This window comes from Nematolebias whitei, chromosome 5, assembly GCF_014905685.2.
Source record: "Nematolebias whitei isolate Nwh7 chromosome 5, NemWhi1, whole genome shotgun sequence".
In the NCBI taxonomy this organism is placed as follows: domain Eukaryota; kingdom Metazoa; phylum Chordata; class Actinopteri; order Cyprinodontiformes; family Rivulidae; genus Nematolebias; species Nematolebias whitei.
Window position 1 is genome coordinate 19,007,758 of NC_056502.1, and position 18,618 is coordinate 19,026,375.

General features: G+C 39.7%; 2 protein-coding genes across 2 annotated transcripts in view; one reads left to right on the forward strand and one right to left on the reverse strand.

The window, feature by feature from the left end:
- Positions 1–536: 536 nt before the first annotated feature.
- erp44 (endoplasmic reticulum protein 44) lies at positions 537–13,965 on the forward strand. Its single transcript, XM_037676313.1, has 11 exons — positions 537–678; positions 3,122–3,194; positions 3,776–3,815; positions 4,030–4,145; positions 7,881–8,065; positions 8,148–8,263; positions 8,360–8,534; positions 9,525–9,636; positions 9,717–9,858; positions 12,041–12,143; positions 12,242–13,965. Exons 1-11 carry the CDS (start codon positions 619–621, stop codon positions 12,350–12,352), a joined length of 1,233 nt encoding a protein of 410 aa, XP_037532241.1. The 5' UTR covers positions 537–618; the 3' UTR covers positions 12,353–13,965.
- A 217-nt stretch (positions 13,966–14,182) lies between these two features.
- Positions 14,183–18,618, reverse strand: part of stx17 (syntaxin 17) — an 11,597-nt gene continuing 7,161 nt past the window's right edge. Inside the window, exons 5-7 of the mRNA XM_037676328.1 lie at positions 18,276–18,326; positions 16,815–16,901; positions 14,183–14,784 (exon numbers count right to left, since the gene is read on the reverse strand). Coding sequence (XP_037532256.1) covers positions 14,539–14,784; positions 16,815–16,901; positions 18,276–18,326 — 384 coding nt within the window. The 3' untranslated portion in view covers positions 14,183–14,538. The remainder of the gene's footprint in view (positions 14,785–16,814; positions 16,902–18,275; positions 18,327–18,618) is intronic.

Consider the following 18,618-nt stretch of genomic DNA (forward strand, 5'->3'; position numbering starts at 1 on the left):
GGGCATTTGCGTACATGAACACGCTCTTGACTTCATGTGTTTTAAGGGACATTTTTGTTTTGTCTTGATTACATATAACCCAATAATCAGTCTACCACTGAGTTGGGGGAAAACAGTACAGTAATACAAGTTTAACTACAGTGATGCAACTCTTCTGCGCTTAAAGAAAACAGTTTCTCGTTTACTTAGTACGAATCTAGTAAGTATAACAGTTATTCAATTTAAATTTTGATTAGGTGCTCTATTATGTTTCGCTCGTTCGCTGTCATATTTACCCTTAAAATCCTTTTTTTTTCTCAAGCGAAAATCTTCAGAAAGTTTTCCTCCCAAACGTCCCGTTGGACCACAGCCGTAAACACTACAACTCCCGTTACAGTGCCGAAGGGAAAATACAAACCGCCATGATTGGAGTTTTCCACGCCGTGTTGGTTTCTTCTACTGCCGCGCTAAAAACTACATTACCCAAAAAGCTTGTTCGCTACCAGGAAGTGTATCTCAGGTTTCCGTGGTCACCGTGAGATCGGTTCGCCGTTTGTTTCCTGCTGCAGAGAGAGAAGAGCGGCGTCGAGACTGACAGGGAAGACAGAACACCACCTCCTTCAATAACTACTGCATAAAATGAAACTGTTAGCAGCATCTTCCTCTCTCGACATCCGTTTGGTCACTGTTATACTACTGGTGAGCGTCTTAATTTCAGGTTTAGACTGTAGGCTGCATTTATCGAGCTAATGGTGATAGCAGATAGCGGTGTTAGATTAGATAACCGATAAATGTCTAACTGGTATCAGACCTAGCTTAAAAACAAGCATGGATGATTTTAAGCATTCTAAAACCAACATAATGTCGAACTGCTACTAACTTTTGGTGAGAGGTTTCAAATATCCTGTTAGCATTAAGCTAACTTGATAGCTTACATGTCTAACCCTGATAGTATAAGTAACTGCTAATTGCCAGCATTAAAGCCTGTTGTTTGCCTCCCTATTTAATTGGACTCGACATTTATTACGGCTGTACAAAGTTATATTTGTACTCTTCATGTGCCTCTGTGTGTCTCTAAATTATGCTCGCCGGTTGGTGAATTCCTCTGTTGTGGCTCATTCCTATTGGCTGACAACCCGGAACTACACAGAGCTCAGTTTGGCCTAAAAGAATACTTCACTTTTAGGATTAGGATGCACTGCGATGCTTTACTTAACCGATTTAATCCCAGCACTGTATAAAATAAAACATTTTTATGCAGTTTGCAGCTGCGTCAAAATTTATGCTGTAAGGTCAAACAGATTGAGTATTCTGTCATCTTTTGATACTGGTATCTATCTACTAATTATTTATTTTTGTATTTTTTTTGCTTTTGTTTTCTCAAATCACTTGAATCTTGTTTTGGGTTTAGAACTGTTTTTGTGCAAAAGCAAACTGATTCTATAATTTTTGGTCTTTTAAGAAATGAGCATAATAAACATAATAGTCATTCCTCAGTGCAATAATTATTTTCCTAATTTTATCAACTAAATTAAAGACAAATGTGGATAAAACACCCTCCTTGCATGAATGTAGTTTGTCTGCCAGCTCTGTGTCATGCTTTAAAAATGTGTGGTTCTCTTTATAATCTGTTTAAAGAGGATCTTGAGTCATCACAGACGGTAACAGATAAAGAGATAATGGAAGAGCAGTTTTAACGTTTTCTGATGTAGAGGTTTTGACAAAAGTGGCTTCTTTACATCTCAATAATATAGAAAAATGTTGTTACACTTGTAGAACTGAGAAACAGGTTAAATGAAAGCAAGGTTTGATGGTACAGCTCTTTGTTCTATCGTGTCATTTGAGTTAAAAAAAATAAACTTTTTGAGAATAATTAAATAAAGCAACAGATGTCTTTTAACTTTCATATCTCTGTATATGGCAGCTTTCTCTAGCAGCGATGTTCTCTATCCCATTTCACACTGTGATTTTCATTATAACCTTGAATTTTTCAGTTTTATAATATGTAGGGTTTTTATTTAATCCAGGGTTGCAACAAGAGCTGAATAAAGCATTCTAATTTTTCCACATCATTATAACAATTTTTTTTGGCTCAAAAGTCCAGCTAAAATAACTGAATTATTGAATGATGTAAGAAAAAGTTCACCTGAACTGACCTCAACCCTTTTGTTGGTAAAAAATAGCTGATTAGGTTAAGCAACTTGGATCCTCCTCTTAACCATTTTACTCTGACAACAGATGTAACAGAAAATTGTTGTAGATTTAGTCATGACACAGTATTTTAGGTAACTCTGGTTCTTACAAAATTGTAATTTTAAACTTTAAAGGAATCCCACTATCCTTAGTATGTCTCAACTCATTTTCCCTAATAGACTATGTCTGAAGATGTTGGACAAAGCAACAGGTAACATCATTTGAATAACCAAGTATGTGGTCCAGAAGAATTGTGACGTCTATTTGACTAAAGAATAATGCATTTACAAAGGAAAAACAAAAGTAAGGCTTTCAAACTCGTTTCTGTTATTTGTGTGAGGCGGTGAATCGTCTTTGAGTGAGCCTGCGTGCCTCTAAACTTGCAGTTCTGGTTTTGAGATGTCAAGCAATATCACACAGAAAAACATAATATTGATGTTATTTGTTTTTCTGCACCTGAGGAACCAGTCATAAACTCAAGCAAGTGCAGTAAACGTTACACGGTTATGAATTAATCAAAGATTATTAAGAGGCTAAATGAATGTAATAAGCACAGTCTGTTCCTTCATTTGGCGCTGGGCAACATGTTAGCATGTTGGTGTACTATTTAAAATGTGTATAGAGCGATAGTTACTGAAAATATTTAATTTGATAAAAAATACTCTGTGGTGTTGTCACAAACATGAATTAGCATTATTTATTTTTTCCCATGGTTATGCAAAACGACTGGTCAAGCTGGGAATGTTGTTCTGTTCAGTTCAACCAGTCTTTCTAGCACTGTGTGTGTTCACAACATTCAAGACTGAAGATTAAGTTGATATGGTGGTTCCTAAGGCCTGAATGGAATGATGTTACCTGGTGTTCAGCTAAGTCGCACATGCTGCTGCATTTACTGACTTATGTATATTTGTTTTAGCTGCTAATCCGTTTGGTCCATGTGTGTCTGCAGGTGATGGGCCTCTCTACTCCAGGACAAGCAGAAATCACCAGTCTGGACTCAGGCAACATTGATGATATTCTAAGTAAAAGATCATGCTTTTATTTTTTTTGGAAGTGATTAAACATAAACACTGTTTTCGTCTAATCATAAACCAGGTGTCAAAAAGTCAAATTAATGTAGATTTTAATCTGCTTTTAAATGATTTTCTAAACATGTGATTTTAAAGGAAATGCATGCTGGTCTTTGTGCTGGAGGAACAAAGCTGTAGTTTTCTCCTGGATGTTTTCCAAACGCATTACAATTGAAATGTTGGATTTTCTGTGATGGAGTTAAATTCAAAGCAGTCTGCTCCTCAACTTATTTTTATATAGCGTATATGAACGTTTCTGTTCAGTGCCCTGAGACGACTTCTGTTGTGACATGGTGCTGTATAAATTAACTGAACTGAATTAACTCCGTTACACATAAACCTCGAATTCAGTTTTACATTTTTTATTTTCAGAATTGTTTTTGTGTAGTTTCCTTTAATGACAGAAAACTGAATGGTTTATGTTTATCTATTTTTTTACTAATAAAATATTCAGTTATATATACTGGTACTTGTATATTATCAGAAGTATATTATCTTATAAAATTATTTCTTGGTTGTGTGTTTCCTTCCAGATAATGCTGGTGTGGCATTAGTGAATTTTTATGCTGACTGGTAGGTGTTTTTCTTAAAACTCTTGAGTTTTTTTATTTTTTATTTGATCTTTTCAGATGGTGTCATAAATATAAATTGGTCATCTTAGCTACAGAATTTGCTGATTTATTCTATGTAACATATATATTTATTGTCCCATTTACGTCATAATTTTTGTACTTACTTGAATTCTGTATAGATCTCTGAGTAATATCCTATTGTGAATTTTGTACAGGTGTAGATTCAGTCAAATGCTCCATCCGATTTTTGAGGAGGCATCAAACATAGTGAGAGAGCAGTTTCCTGATACGAAACAAGTGGTGTTTGCTCGAGTCGACTGTGACCAACATGGTGAGTATGACTATTTTGCGTTTTATAATAACATTATTGAGTGAATTACTACATAGTTTCTGTTCGTATCTTCACTCAAGGACATAAACTCTTCAGCAATGTTAGGCAGGTTGCTTTAAAATATTATTTTTCTGAGCCAAAATTATTGCTCAACCTACAATTCCTAATTAAAAAAATTAGAATTTTAGTTTTTAAACCTTTGTGAAATTTTTAAATTAAGAATAAAAATGTGAACACTGCACAAGGTTGTTAGGGAATTTGTCCTTTAGCAGGCTTGGTCTTGACCTTGAGCTTTTGTCAGCGATCTTTCCTGCCACAGACTCGACTCTTCAGAAGCCCAAACCCTTGGAAGGGCTTTTCCAAAATGTCTTTGAGCTCACGTGTGTTGTGTTTTCAAAATCTCTCAAACTAATGTATAGATTTTAATGAACCTTCCTAAAGTTATCATTGGATGTATGTCTACAATTTATTATCTTTTGGAGACAACTCTATTCAAAATGGCCACAACAGCAAAGGGACCTTAGCAAAAACAAATAAGGCTAAAAGTCAGCCAATTTGGCAAATATTAAATTAGGTGTGGTAGTTACTAAGAGTCATCCTCAACACATACTGTGTGAGTACTAACATATCTTACAAGATCTCATAATATTGTATCAGATTGCACAAAATGTAATTTAAGTTTGTATGAAAATAACTGTCATTATTCAACATAAGAATATATTAGCTTAAAACTCTGGCCTTAAAGGCAGTGGTTATGTATTCCTGGAAGAACATTTATTTTAGTTGCATTTATCCATCCCACGGTTGGATTTTTATGTGAGTTTGTGTCTGTTGAAAAGCTAATTTTGTTTAAGTTTCAAGTGTCTACCTGACATGTGTCTTCAGAAACAACCCATTGTCTTATAACCCTTATAATTTCTTTCATACAGACACATTTTCTCTGTCTGCTATAGAGCTGGGAAATCTCTTTGTATAACATTTAGTTTTATTGTGAAGCCTGGGTGTCACTCCTTCTAGCTATAAGAGCTAGAATTCTCATTCATTCAACCTTTATTTATACAGTTTAGTTTTGTCATGAGGACTCATTTTCAAGAACAAAGACTTGTTTTAAACAAAAAAGAAAAAACACAGATAAGATACACACCATGATAAACAGTCATAAAAATTATATAAAATGAAAAGCAAATAAAAGTAGTGGTATAAAACAAAACAAGAACGAGCTGCATTATGAAACGGGGTACGATGCTAAAAACGGGAACATGTCTCCATTGGTTTTTGCATTGAACTTAACAGTGGTGTAAAATCCCTTAGAGAGGTCAAAGTGGACAGCTTCAGATATATTTGCAAGGTGTTACACGAGTGGAGTAAGAGAAAGCCCTTTTGCCAAATTCAGTTCGCATTGAGGGTACGCTGCAGGTAATGATGTTTTGAGAGCACACGTTGTAACTGCACTGATGATGTGACATGTAGGAGGAGATATATGAAGGTAGCAGTAAAAAAAAAGCAGATAAAAAGTCATAATAACCAGCAAAATTTTCAAAACAAAAGTGCAGCTATGGTTAAAAGTTGAGTTTAAGCCAAAAAAAACCATGTTAACAGTTATATCAGTGAAGGAGCAATATGACCTTCAGAAAGTTGTAAAAGACACGCGTCATAAACTCAGTTTACAGGTTAGTTTTTATCTCATTGACATCACTCTAGACCAAAATAAAATTTTTATTTTCTTATTGACACTCTCAAAAACAAAAGTAGCTTGTTGCAAGGCCAGGTGATAAATTGACAAATTTCAACAAACTTCGTATCATTTTGAAGCTTTTGAGATGGAGAATTTAAAATAAAAATCACGTCAGTGTTGGAAAAACTTCTCATTGTAAGTCATTTTGCCTGCACAGGTCACAATTTCATTTCTCTTTTTGTACATGCGTCTAACTGAGGTGTTTGCAGTGTTCTCTGTATTTTTAGTATGCGTACTAGTGTTGGAACAACTTCTTTCTATTCTGAATTCAAGATGTGGATGGGATTACAGCGACCAACCAGGTGTAATAGAAACTGCTGATAACACTTTGCAGCAAGAACGTTCTTTTTTTACCCCATTCACACCAAAACGAATAAAATAAAAATTATACCCTTTTTAAGTCGTCGATGTTCACCTTGTGGATAATCCAACAGGCCAAACACGGGGTGGCTCAGCACCTTGTCGGTGTGCGTTTACACAGTAAGCAAGCAACACAGTATCTGCAGTGACAACAGCATGGTTGATCAGAGCTTCACATTCTGCAGCGCCTTCTCTCCCTCACACACGTCTTAGTCATGTGGACGTGTGTCATTCTGTACCAGAAAAACAACGCGTTTAAGAAATTCTCAAACGCTTAATACACAATAACTTTACAGCTGCAAGAAAATTTTATCATTTTTTTCCCCTGTTGCTGTTATGCACAATTTAAAATAAATATGCAAGCTAGAGCGATATTTACTTGTTTGGCTTGAGAGTTTGCAGAAGGTGGGCCTGTGATCGGAAGGTCGCTGGTTCAACTCCCTTGACAGACGACATCAAAATGTGAGTGGGAAAGGTGAAGCACCCACACCTGCCTCCACCCTCATTTGCCCTACTCTGGGCCCTTGAGCAAGGCCCTTAACCCCCACCAACTGCTCCCTCAGGTGCCCTAAATAGCAGCTCTCTGCTCCACACAGAGGGCTGTGGTAGCTCGGTGGTCTGGTTTCATCAGAAAGGGCATCCGGCGTAAAAAGTAACCAAGTCTTTGTGCAACTTAGTTCTCTGTGGCGACCTCTGAAGAAGGGAGCAGCCGAAAGAAGAAAAAGAAGAGGCTTGAGAAACAAACATTATTCATTTGTAGCTGTTTGTTTGTGTTTATGTTAAATTTACTATGCAAATGATTAAAATATTAATATTGTTTGTGGCAAAAGGCAATAAGACTGGGAAACCCATTTTGTTCACTTCTCTGTATTTCATGAGATGAGACATTCACACTTGTTTAATAGTAAGAAGGCCTAAGTGATATCTGTTTACTATGATTAAATAGTCCTAATATTTACCAACAAAATTGTCAAAGCAAAAGTGCCAGCTACGGTTAAAAGTTGAGTTTAAGCCACAAAAAAAAAACAAGTAGACAGATTTATCAGTGAAGGAGCAATATGACCTCAGCTTCAGAAAGTAGTAAAAGATGTCATGAACTCCGTTTGCATTGGTTATTTTTATAAGTTGCTTTCTTCTATAAACAGCAAACAACAATAAAAAGTGTACGGATACACACTTACTGTATTTGATGCACATGTGCACACAAAGATGTCTGACACACCAAAGCGTGCGCACGTAAACCACCAGCCACAGCCTTTTGAGATAAAGCAAATTAAAGAGAATTATTGATGACCTGCAAACTGTTTGAAGACTAATGACAAAACTGCTGCTTCCTGTGAAGGCTGGAGGCTTAGAGACACCCCGCAGGGAGATTGACACCTGCCACACACACATGCACACACTCACTGATCCACTGTGCAGTGAGGATATTTACTCTTGGTGGGGTGGGTGGGTTGGGGGGGGGGGGGGGGATGGACTGCTTTCATGTGGGAGATCAGAGCTCAGAGCTGACTGAGGGCAGAGTGTTTCAGACTTGGCTTTAACGGCTCCTCATCCCCATGTGTTTCTACTCGCCTTCTTCTTGCTCTTCATCAATTGATCCAGCTTTCTTTGCTTAACTCCTCTGCCTCTGCGTGCAGCCGACATAGCTCAGCGCTACCGCATCACCAAGTATCCGACGTTGAAGTTGTTCCGCAACGGGATGATGATGAAGAGGGAGTACAGGGGTCAGAGGTCAGTGACCGCCATCGCGGACTTTATCCGCCAGCAGCAAGTCGACCCAGTGAAAGAGTTGCACTCTGTGGAGGAGGTTAATACTCTGGATGTAAGTGGACAATACACACATTCTGTCCAATAACATACAAATGTGTACCTCAAAGAATAAAACGCTTGTTTTGCATTAACAGAGGAGCAAGAGAAACATCATTGGATTCTTTGAAACAAAGGACTCTGATAACTATCACACGTATGAAAAAGTTGCCAACATCCTCCGAGATGACTGCACCTTCTCAGCTGCGTTTGGGTGAGGCACAACCTCACACTTAGGCCCTCACAGAGTTGTAGCTTCAGTGTTGGTCTTCTATTTACAGTTTTGTGTTTCTGATCGTTGCTCTTGCAGTGCTGTATCAGCATCTGAGCGCTTTAGTGGAGATAACGTAATCTACAAACCTATGGGCGAGAGCATTTCCGACATGGTCTACCTCGGCTCGCTCACCAACTTTGACCTGGCGTACGCTTGGGCTCAGGACAAGTGCGTGCCTCTAGTTAGAGAGATCACCTTTGAAAATGGAGAGGTTTGTTTCCTTTTTGATATTGTCCATTACTATAAATACTTGTTAGTAGGGCTGCAATATGACAAAACAAGATTTTCTAATCGCAAAGGCTGCAATTTGACTGGTCACATGATCTGGTTACGTGACTTGCGAGTGAGCGGAGCAAAGCACAGCAGGAAGCAGAGAAGTCAACACTGCTTCTTTAACTGGTTGCACAATGGCGTCAGGCTTGATAGAAGCTGATAATCTGAAAGTTTGGTTCCAAAGAGCGGCAGCACGTCCGTTGTTTGTAATTATTTTGGCTATAAAAAAAGAAGACGCTGCACAACATGCATTGTGCAGAACCTGCCTTGCTGCTGTTGATACCTCTTGAGGTAACACCACAAATTTTTATCAACACTTAAAAAAACACCACAAAGAGCCATTTACGATAGTTGCATGACTAGAATGCCAACGACCAGTGCTTCAATTTAAAGTAAGCAAAGTACCAGTCGACACTGATCGCTGACCGAACTGTTTGAAGCTATTACTTCGTATGAACATATTTCGAAACAGCACGCAGAAATAACTCGAGCAATAACGGAGTTCATAGCGAAAGACATTAATACTGTGACCACGCCTGGGTTTACAGCTTTGGTAAATACAATGGATAAGCGGTACAGAATGCCCTCGCGCACACATTTTAGCCAAGTTGCTATCCCTGAGCTACACAAAAAATGCAGAAACAGAGTTGCAGCAGATTGGTTTATTGTTTGTGTTCATTGAAAAATACATCAGAAGAAGACGTTGAAAATTAATCGCATATTAAATTGCAATATTGAGGTAAAAAAATCGCAATTAGAATATTTTCCTAAATCGTTCAGCCCTAGTTGTTAGGATCAAACTATATGTGCGTGTTTGGATGTGTATATTTACACTAACACTCAGGTCATGGAAGTTTGTGGTTTGCTGCTCTGCCCCAAGAAAAGCCCCGACTTTTTCTGTTTTTGATGTTTTCTGTTTGATGTCCAGGAGCTGACCGAGGAAGGACTACCTTTCCTCATCTTGTTCCATCTTAAAGAAGACACAGAAAGCTTAGAAAAGTTCCAGCAGGAAGTTACTCGCCAGCTCATCAGTGAGAAAGGTGAGTTCATGTCAGGAATGTAAATTTTAGTTAGAAGTGTGTTAGATGTGCTGTTAGTTACTTCAGTCTGTCCTCCTCAGGGTCTATAAACTTCCTTCACGCGGACTGCGATAAGTTTCGCCATCCTCTGCTCCACATTCAGAAAACTCCAACTGACTGTCCTGTCATTGCCATAGACTCATTCAGACACATGTATGTTTACCCCAACTTCCAAGACATTAGGTAAGTACTCTCGTCTTTTCCAACTTTAATAAATTTGTCATTCGCTGCATGATTTCACCAAAACTGAATCTTCAAAGCAATCCAAGAAAATATGCAGAATGCAAATTAAAAATGTTGTCTTTTGTTTTTCTTTACGTGAAAACTTGGCCACAACTGCACGTCTGTATTTGAATAAATCACTTGTTTCAAACAAGCTCACATTCAGCCTTTTTTTTTTAAGTGTTTTTGAGGAATGATTGCCTAATAATGATGAGCGACGTAATATATCACTCACCTGCACATGTAATTTACAACAAGATCTGCTCTTCATAATATAGTCAGTTTTGTCACACACACACACACACGTGCGCGCACACACCATAATCTGCTGTGTGTTGAACACCAGAGAAATGTCACACCTCCTAAAACCTCTCCTTTATGAATGAGCCAGGACACCGGAGCTAATGTGACATGATTTGGCACGTGCAATAAGTGCTAAACTAATCCAGTCTAATCTAATTTAATCTTATTTATTCTGCCCCCCACCACTAACCTCCCATCCCCCTCTGCAACAATCAGGGTCTGATCAGATACACAGAAGCCCGGAGGACTGACTAGCCCTCCACAACCTTATTACATCACATCACTACTGCATGTGGCACACAGCTTGTAATTACATTAGCAGAGGGTTTGTTATATATAAAAACATACATGTTTGTGTGTGTTTGTTGTTCTGACACTCTTTCACACATGCCTATGTGGCATGGTTACATGTGTCATGTCTTTAATGAGAACAATTCATAAGACGGTGTTGATTTTGATTTATGCTTATTAAGAATAAATCTGCAGGAAGTAATATCCTCTGCTGCCACGTCTAGTTTGGTCTCGATGTTGATTACGTCTGACCTGCTTTGTACTTCGAGCAGCTCAGTATTGGACAGACTGTGTAGGAATGCCTGAAACAATGGCGTCATTTGTGTAATTTTTTTTTCTTGTTAAAGTGTGCATATAACTGGGCCTCGTGTACCCCCACCACCACAGACACCCTATGGACACGTGAAACTAGTTGAAGCCTTTGCACCAAAACCAACCAAAAATAAACAGTTTTACTCTCCATTTATGTTTATTTGAAAACAAAGTTCATTCATCTTTGTCATTCTTAATGATTTTTAAAAAAAACTTTTGTCCAAAAGTATTTGTTGCGATTGCTTTATTCAGACGGCCTGAGTTGTAGTGTTCCTCGGCAGCTTTAGTTAAACAGCTAAGCGCTCCCAGCTGTAAAGCGACAAACTGAGCTCAGCGTGTCATTTCCCATTTGCTAACATAAAAACAGCTAGCAAAATGAGGATTGAAAGAGCTTGGTGATATTGGGGTGGTCCATTTTTTGTTGAACACTTGTGTAGCAGACGTGGAATACATTACCACAAGCACTTGTTTTTCAGGGTGGTTGGTGAAAAATATCAAATCTATAAACCGACTCTATAAGGTAATTTGTAATGTTTAGACTAATTTATTAATTTACCTTTTTATTTGTTTGATCTCAGTAAAAATAAGGGATGAATACATTAATTATGGTAACTCTGTGATGAGATCAAATCTACGTGTTGCATCATCGTGTGTCGCTGAAGGTGCTGATCAGCACATGTTGTCTTGTATGTAAATTAGCCACCAGAGCTGCTAGAATACTCTGAAATATGTGGGAAAGTCCAAAGAAAACACAATTAGCTCCAACTCTAAATCTGATTGGTTGATCAAACCATCTATCCAAACTTGCCTCATTTGTTGCAATGGCCTTGGGAATCTGAAAAGGATGGCAATGGAAGACATTCTTTGGTCCACTCAGGCATACTGTGAATAATAAGTGCTATGTGCTGTCGTCATTATGTTCCCATACAATGGTGAAATTGGTTCTCTGCATTTAATCCATTGCACCTGGGATTATACACCCAGGTGGAGCAGTGGGCAGCTATGCAAGCACCCGGGGAGCAATTGGGGATTAGCTGTCTTGCTCAGAGACACCACGACTCCGAGCAAAGCGTAGCATCTAAAGTAACGCAGGGTAGTTAACGGCACTTATTATGATTGTTTAAGTTGCTTCAGCTTTCATCTCAATTTGGTTGTAACAGTTTAAAATTCAATTTGGTTTGACCAAACCGGTACATGTATACATACTGTACAATTATTTCTCATTTTTCTCCACTAGCATTCCTGGTAAACTAAGACAGTTTGTTTTGGACCTTCACTCCGGTAAGCTTCACAGAGAGTTCCACCATGGTCCTGACCCCACAGATAGCACGCCAGGACAGGTCAGTCAGCATCTTCAGCTCGCTCTGTGGACTCTCTGAACGTTTGTTTTTTAATGCACATTTTTAAAGTTAGTGTTGAACTGGACTTTTGTCCTCAGGATGAGGTGGAAGGAGAAGTGGCGAGCAGTCCTCCAGAGAGCTCATTCCAGAAGCTGGCACCGAGCGAGACCCGCTACACCATCCTCAGAAGGGACCGTGATGAGCTGTGACCCAAAAGGCCTTGCAGCAATCCTGCAACTCAATGCCATGCCCCGGGGTCAGGGAGGGGGTTAGGGTTGGGACAGGCCAGTGGGACAGAACAGTTAACACCCAACACCCTTACTGGAGAAATCAAGTTAGACACAAGAAAGAGAATGAAGAGGATAAAAAAAGAGAGCGAGAACATGAAGCAGAGAAGGAATGTGCAGTCCATTTCGGAATAACCTATATTTTCATAAATCTTTCACATACAATTTTTATTTTGAATTAAAAAGAAGGGGTGTAAAGATGTGTGTGTGGGCAGCGGGACATCAAAAGTTCACTTTTATTTTCTTGGAAGGTGTAAATATGTTTGTGCTACGTTGGAATCACAATGTTGGTCTAAATTAAATGCAGAGTTTTCATTATTTTATTCCCCTTTTGTGTCCAAAGAACAAAACAGAGTTGTGTGTCCACACACGTGTCCCACTCCTGTTGTACGGTTTCTTGGTCCAGTTCCACTCGTCTAATGCTTGTTTAGTTCCACATTTAAATGAGTTTAATTCACTTTATGGTTATAACAGGTCTGCTTCAAGTAACTTCGTATCTTCTCATCACACTGAAGGAATAAAAAAAACATTTTGAACCGAGGCTTGAGACAAGATAAAGAGACTGAGCTGCTCCAGCCTTTTGAGATGCAACCCTTTTCTCCCTCGTCTGTTTCATGGTTTTGGATTACGATGTCCCTTAGTGCTTATAAAAATAACTAGGATCTTTTATATATTTTTTACAGTACTGTACAATATATGGGTGTGATTAGTCTTTTGTTGTTACCAACAGAAAATATGGGAAAAAAAAAAAAATGCATGTTGGAAAGGTTTTTAACCTTTTATTCTAAATTCTGTAGTGGATCAAAAACAGACTGCACTGCGACTGACTGCTGGCTCATCCAGGAGGCCTCTTGTTAAATGTCAAATGAGATAAGCCCCCCCACCTGATCTTACATAAGGTCAAATGATCATTTGCATTCTTTATTTTGACTCGGTTTAGTCCATGTAAATCTGAAATTATAAAATAAAATTCTCTCCATCAGTGTCTGAAAAACCCTGAAGTTAGTTGCCGGGCACTGAATTGCCAAAATAAAACGAGCTATGTTGCTAAGAATCAAAAAAGAATGCAAAATGTTTCTACATGATGTTCTTGGAACATTATCTTGAATTTTTGTAACTTGTTTTTGTTGTCTGTGCATCATGGTGCCGGGAGAGAAAAACTCAGCTTACAAAGTGTTTAAAAGACAACATGGGGGGGGGGGACCCATACGGTGAACGGTGGAAATTAAGTCTTGACACTTTATACGAGTTCCTAAAAAAAAAAACCCAACTGATTTTGTTTCTTTATATGTCTGAGGTTTTGGTACAAGTCTTGATTTCTGAGAACCTTGGGAGTGGAGTTTTAGACGAGTATGAGTACAGTACTCTGTATTGTGTGTCTTGTCCTTCTGTAGAGGCTAACAAATACCTGCATAGTGACATATCGGCCCATAAACAGAACAACGGGGGGAGAAGGTGATGTCATTTCTAAATCTCTCATCTCAGACGTAAAAAGCAAAAGAAAAAAGATGATTAAAAAACATTTTACAGATGTCTGACTGTGTGAAAGTCATTATTTCTGTCAAGAATGATTGACAGATTAAAATAAACCTTTTATTTTGCAGCAGTAAAAGTAACTTTACACATCCCAGTCTGAAGTGGAGCTGGTCACTGGCACTTGGAAGGGCAGTTGTGCTTCGTATGTACATAATCGTTTCATAAATATAACAATTTCTTTAAAACAAATCAAATCAGTGTCACCTTCATTCACAATAAGTCGTTCGCCTTCCTTTCTACATAGAGATACAGACATACAAGAAAACCCACAAATTAATAATCTGGGAAACAGTAAGGCAGATAATGCACTTTTACATGATTTGACCAAATATTTTGGTTCTTATGAGTTGATTTTAAGACATATTATTATCACAGGTCAAAGTTAACCGCTCTGCTGCCTTTGTACAAATCCATTACGTGTATAAAACCATTATAATTGTCCCCACAGATATATAATTCACACATACACAACATGTTCAGCTCCTCATTAAGGCTGTTTTACAAAGTGCTTGATAACAGTGATGCTCAGAGTTGTAGTGGTCAGTCTGCACCGAGGCCTCGGTTAACTCCGGTCATTTGTCCTTGCTACTTTCTGGTTCATCCTCCGGTGACGCTGTCACTTGCTTCATCTCTTGGTCCAAATGAGCTCGACGGTGTTTCTGGACCAGGTTACCACCCGCAAAACCCAGGGCGCCCCCACCCAGAGCGGCAGCCACCCCTACAGCTTTGAATCCGGCCAGCAGTCCGAGCGGCCCTCCTAGCACGCCGCCCAGCAGCGCCCCGGCAAATGGAAGCACCGCCAACTTGTAGCCCACCGCCTGGAGAGACAGAAAGAAGAGATATGCTCCAGTTTATTTAACACGCCTTGAGAGATTTAGGAGTAAACGATGCCCCGTGACAGGATCCTTTCATGGTCACGCACCAACACACTGGTGGTGGAAGTGACACAAATAAGCCCACATGTGTACATGTAAACAAATGCTGCCGCAGCTGCATCAAACCATTTTCATTATCTTCATTTAGGAGAAATCAGAGAGTTGTGGACTGTGTGTTATTACAGCTGTTATCATCAGTGTGGAAGGTGCTCTTTGCTGATGGCAATTAATGATCGATTCTCTGACCATCCTCTCTCTCTTTCTCTCTCTCTCTCACACACACACACACACACACACTAGATTAACACTTCACCATTAAATTAATCTAGTTCAAAAGCATTGCTTGCCCACACCCCTGTGGCAGTTGTAGGAATTTTAATTTCATCTGAGCCAAGTTAAAAGGACTCCGGCTATAGAGGTTGTGGAGGATGGAGGAAATGAGGGGGTTGCGTGTGCGTGCATGTGTGTAATACTATTTGACCTGATTACAGATTACAAGCTTTCAAACACGTTAAAACATCTGAAACGCTTCTCATCTGCTTCATCTGTTCTCAGCCTTCATCTGTTGCCTCACTTCATCTGCCAGTGACTTTACACAGAGGGCAGACTTTGTTTGCCTTTCTATTAGGGCACATTTATTATTGAAAACTTGGTTTTTGTAACTTAAACACACTAAGTTTAAAGCAAATGGTAAAAACTGTGCATGCGATACAACCTTTTATTACTGTAATTGGTATGCAGTCTTTTTTTGGATGTTCCCTTTTTAGGGGTCGCCATCACGAGTCATACTCCTCCTCTTTGTCTTTTTCCTGGCAGCTGCATTTCTACCAATATACCCACTGTCCCTCCACTGGACATGTTCAAACCATCTCAGTCTGTCCTCTCTAATATCTCCTAGTTGTTCAACCTGTGCTGTACCTCTGATGATCTCATTCCCAGTCTTATCCATCCTTGTCACTCCTAAGGAGACTCAGTATCTTCATTTCTGCCACTTCCAGTTCTTTCTCCTGTCTTTTTGTCAGTTCCACTGTCTCCACACCATAAGTGTCTTGTAAACTTTTCCTTTGACCTTTGCTTGACACCCTTTTGTCACAAATCACTCCTGAAACTTTTCTCCTGCCTGGACTCTCTTCTTCACCTCTTTACCACACTCACCATCTTCCTGGACAGTGGACCCCAAGTACTTGAAGTCCTGCACCTTTGTGACCTCTGCTCCTTGTAGCCTCACCGTTCCACCGGCCTCCCTCTCATTCACACACATGTACTCTGTCTTACTACGGCTGACTTACACCCCTCTTCTTTCAAACGCATACCTCCACCTCTCTAAGTTCTCTTCCAAGATTTATAAAATAGTGCTCACACAAACAGATAAAATGTTTCAAAGAGTGAAGTTGTTTTAAGAAAGCAGAAATCTACTTTGGTCTTGGACCCACTCACGCTAACCTTTAGCTCTTCAGTGTGGTCAGAACCAAACACACACACACAAAATGCTTCAACTAGTGTGAGCTCAATTTTAGAACAAAACAAACAAACAGGTGATTCATTTTGTGTATTACAAAGGAAAAAGTTCAGAACTTCAAGCGTGTAATATGTGAGAAGGGCAGTGACTCGTCTGACTTACACTCAGTGGAGAACAGTGTGACAACGCAGCTCCTGAAAAACTTAAAACTTCTACTCACCCCCCCCCCCCCCCCCCCCACACACACATACACACGCGCGCAGACACACACGCACACAAAAGCAGACCCTCTTTTGTTCACGCTCTTATCCCACTTCTTTATCACTCCTCCTCCACTCCACTTCCCATCTTTCCCTCTTCTCTCTCTATTTCCTTAATTGCAGCTTTCCCCTGATTCGAACGAATCAATAGGGACAAATGCTGTGGAATGGCTGGGAGGCAAAGTGCCATCGATCTCCCAGTCTCCAAAACACCACACACACATCTGATCGTCAGGACATAAACACACACACACCTTCCCCAGGCTCTTGGTCCCCTCCTCCACGTTTGCTGCGGCCGTGTTGACGTTGTCCTCCACGCTGTCAATCTTCTCCTGCTGGGACTGAAGCGTAGAGGAGGGAGGGACGGACAAACACCAGTAGACATTAACGCACACTCATAATCAAGCACTGACACAAATGCACGCACGTGTGAAAGGGCCACCACCTGTTGTGTGCAGAGATTTTTTTTTTTTCCCAGTTCAAAATCTGCTTGACGGCGCAAGTTTAACACAAGAGATAGGTGTGGAGGGTGTCATTCATGGAAGATCTTACTGGGAATTAGTCATACCGTGTGTGTTTGTTTGTGTGTAAAATGTGTGCCATTGTGTAGATCTCATGAAATATTCAGAGTGGCAGCTGTCTCTCTCCATGTGAGGATTGGAGGGACACAGTGGCCAAACAACAAGCAGACACCGTCCTTTTTCTCCTCATCTTCCTCTCACCTGCTCACTCTGAGCCAAAAGTCTTTTCACAAATTACGCTTGACTTGAACATCCTTCTTTATTAGAAAATAATAAGTAAGTAAGTATTAAGTAAAACTTTGCTGGACTGTATTCACGAGTCTTTACTGGAACTTTAGAAAAAATGTTGGGTAAACTAAAAGTGTATAAAACATGATAACTCCATTACAGATTAAATAAGCATTGGCTCACTTAACAGATTATTTAATCGTGCCTGTGTCAGCTTTATATATATATATATATATATACATACATAACACAAAGCCCTAAAAGAGACCAAGAAAACCAGAGAGATGAACAGAGAAGCTCAAAAACATCGGAGCAGTCTCTAACATGACGTGTGTGCAGACACAAACAAAAACACAACCACACACTCACTCAGTTTCCACTGTGACTGAACGCTGGAATATTGCTCCTCTAACAGCGTCTTTCACCCATGAGGCACTGCAACATGTCTATGCTCTTTCTCCCCCCACTCCTCCTCGATATAGCTGCCTGTTTTTTATTTTTTTCTTCACACTAACTACATCTTCACTTTCTCCTTCACTGTTAATCTTTCCCCCACTCAGCCTCTCATCCATCCCTGAGGATAGTGATAATCTGAACCGTCTGTTCTCCACCTGCTCTGTTGTATCCCTCGTTTCCCTCTTCTCCCCCGTGACGACCTGCTGTCCTCCCCCAAATCTCCGCTCCCTCCCTTCCTTCTTCTCTTCCACTCTTACCTCGGTGGACGGCCTCTGGGGCCCCAGCAGCACTCCCGGGCTGATCTGTGTAACCTTGTTTCAGAGGAGTCTTTCCAGGCAACACGCATACACATCGGTCAACTACACACACAACTTCCTGGAAACGCTACAGGCAAGCAACTTTTGTCACAGCGAGTTCGTTCACATGGCTAACTGTGCCCACATGTAGATGGAGAAATGCACGCAGTGCTAAAGTATGAAGAAGTCTGCAGAGTGCAGTATTTATACTCACATGGACAAGCAGGGAGAACTCTGTGACTAAACCACTCAGCTCCTTCAGGTCCTGAGGGGGAAAAGTGTTTATTTATATTATTGAGTTACCATATCATACAAATCTACAGTTATAACCGACCAAACACAGAACTGCCCTTATCTAATGAGGGTAAATGCATGCAGCTACAGTACTATGGTTAGAACAGAGTAGGAATGGAATCTAAAAGATCTCCAGACCTCCTCCTGCCTGCCTCCAATTCATCTAGGGAGACATCGAAGCATCCTGAAGTCAGTCAGGATATAAACTCTCAAGTGTGTGTGGGTGTATTATATATATATATATATATATATATATATATATA

Coding starts and splice junctions, on each gene's coding strand:
- erp44 (XM_037676313.1), top strand. CDS start 619: ATGAAACTGTTAGCAGCATCTTCCTCTCTCGACATCCGTTTGGTCACT. Junction 8,066..8,147: donor AGGAGGTTAATACTCTGGAT/GTAAGTGGACAA, acceptor TTGCATTAACAG/AGGAGCAAGAGAAACATCAT. Junction 8,264..8,359: donor ACCTTCTCAGCTGCGTTTGG/GTGAGGCACAAC, acceptor TTGCTCTTGCAG/TGCTGTATCAGCATCTGAGC.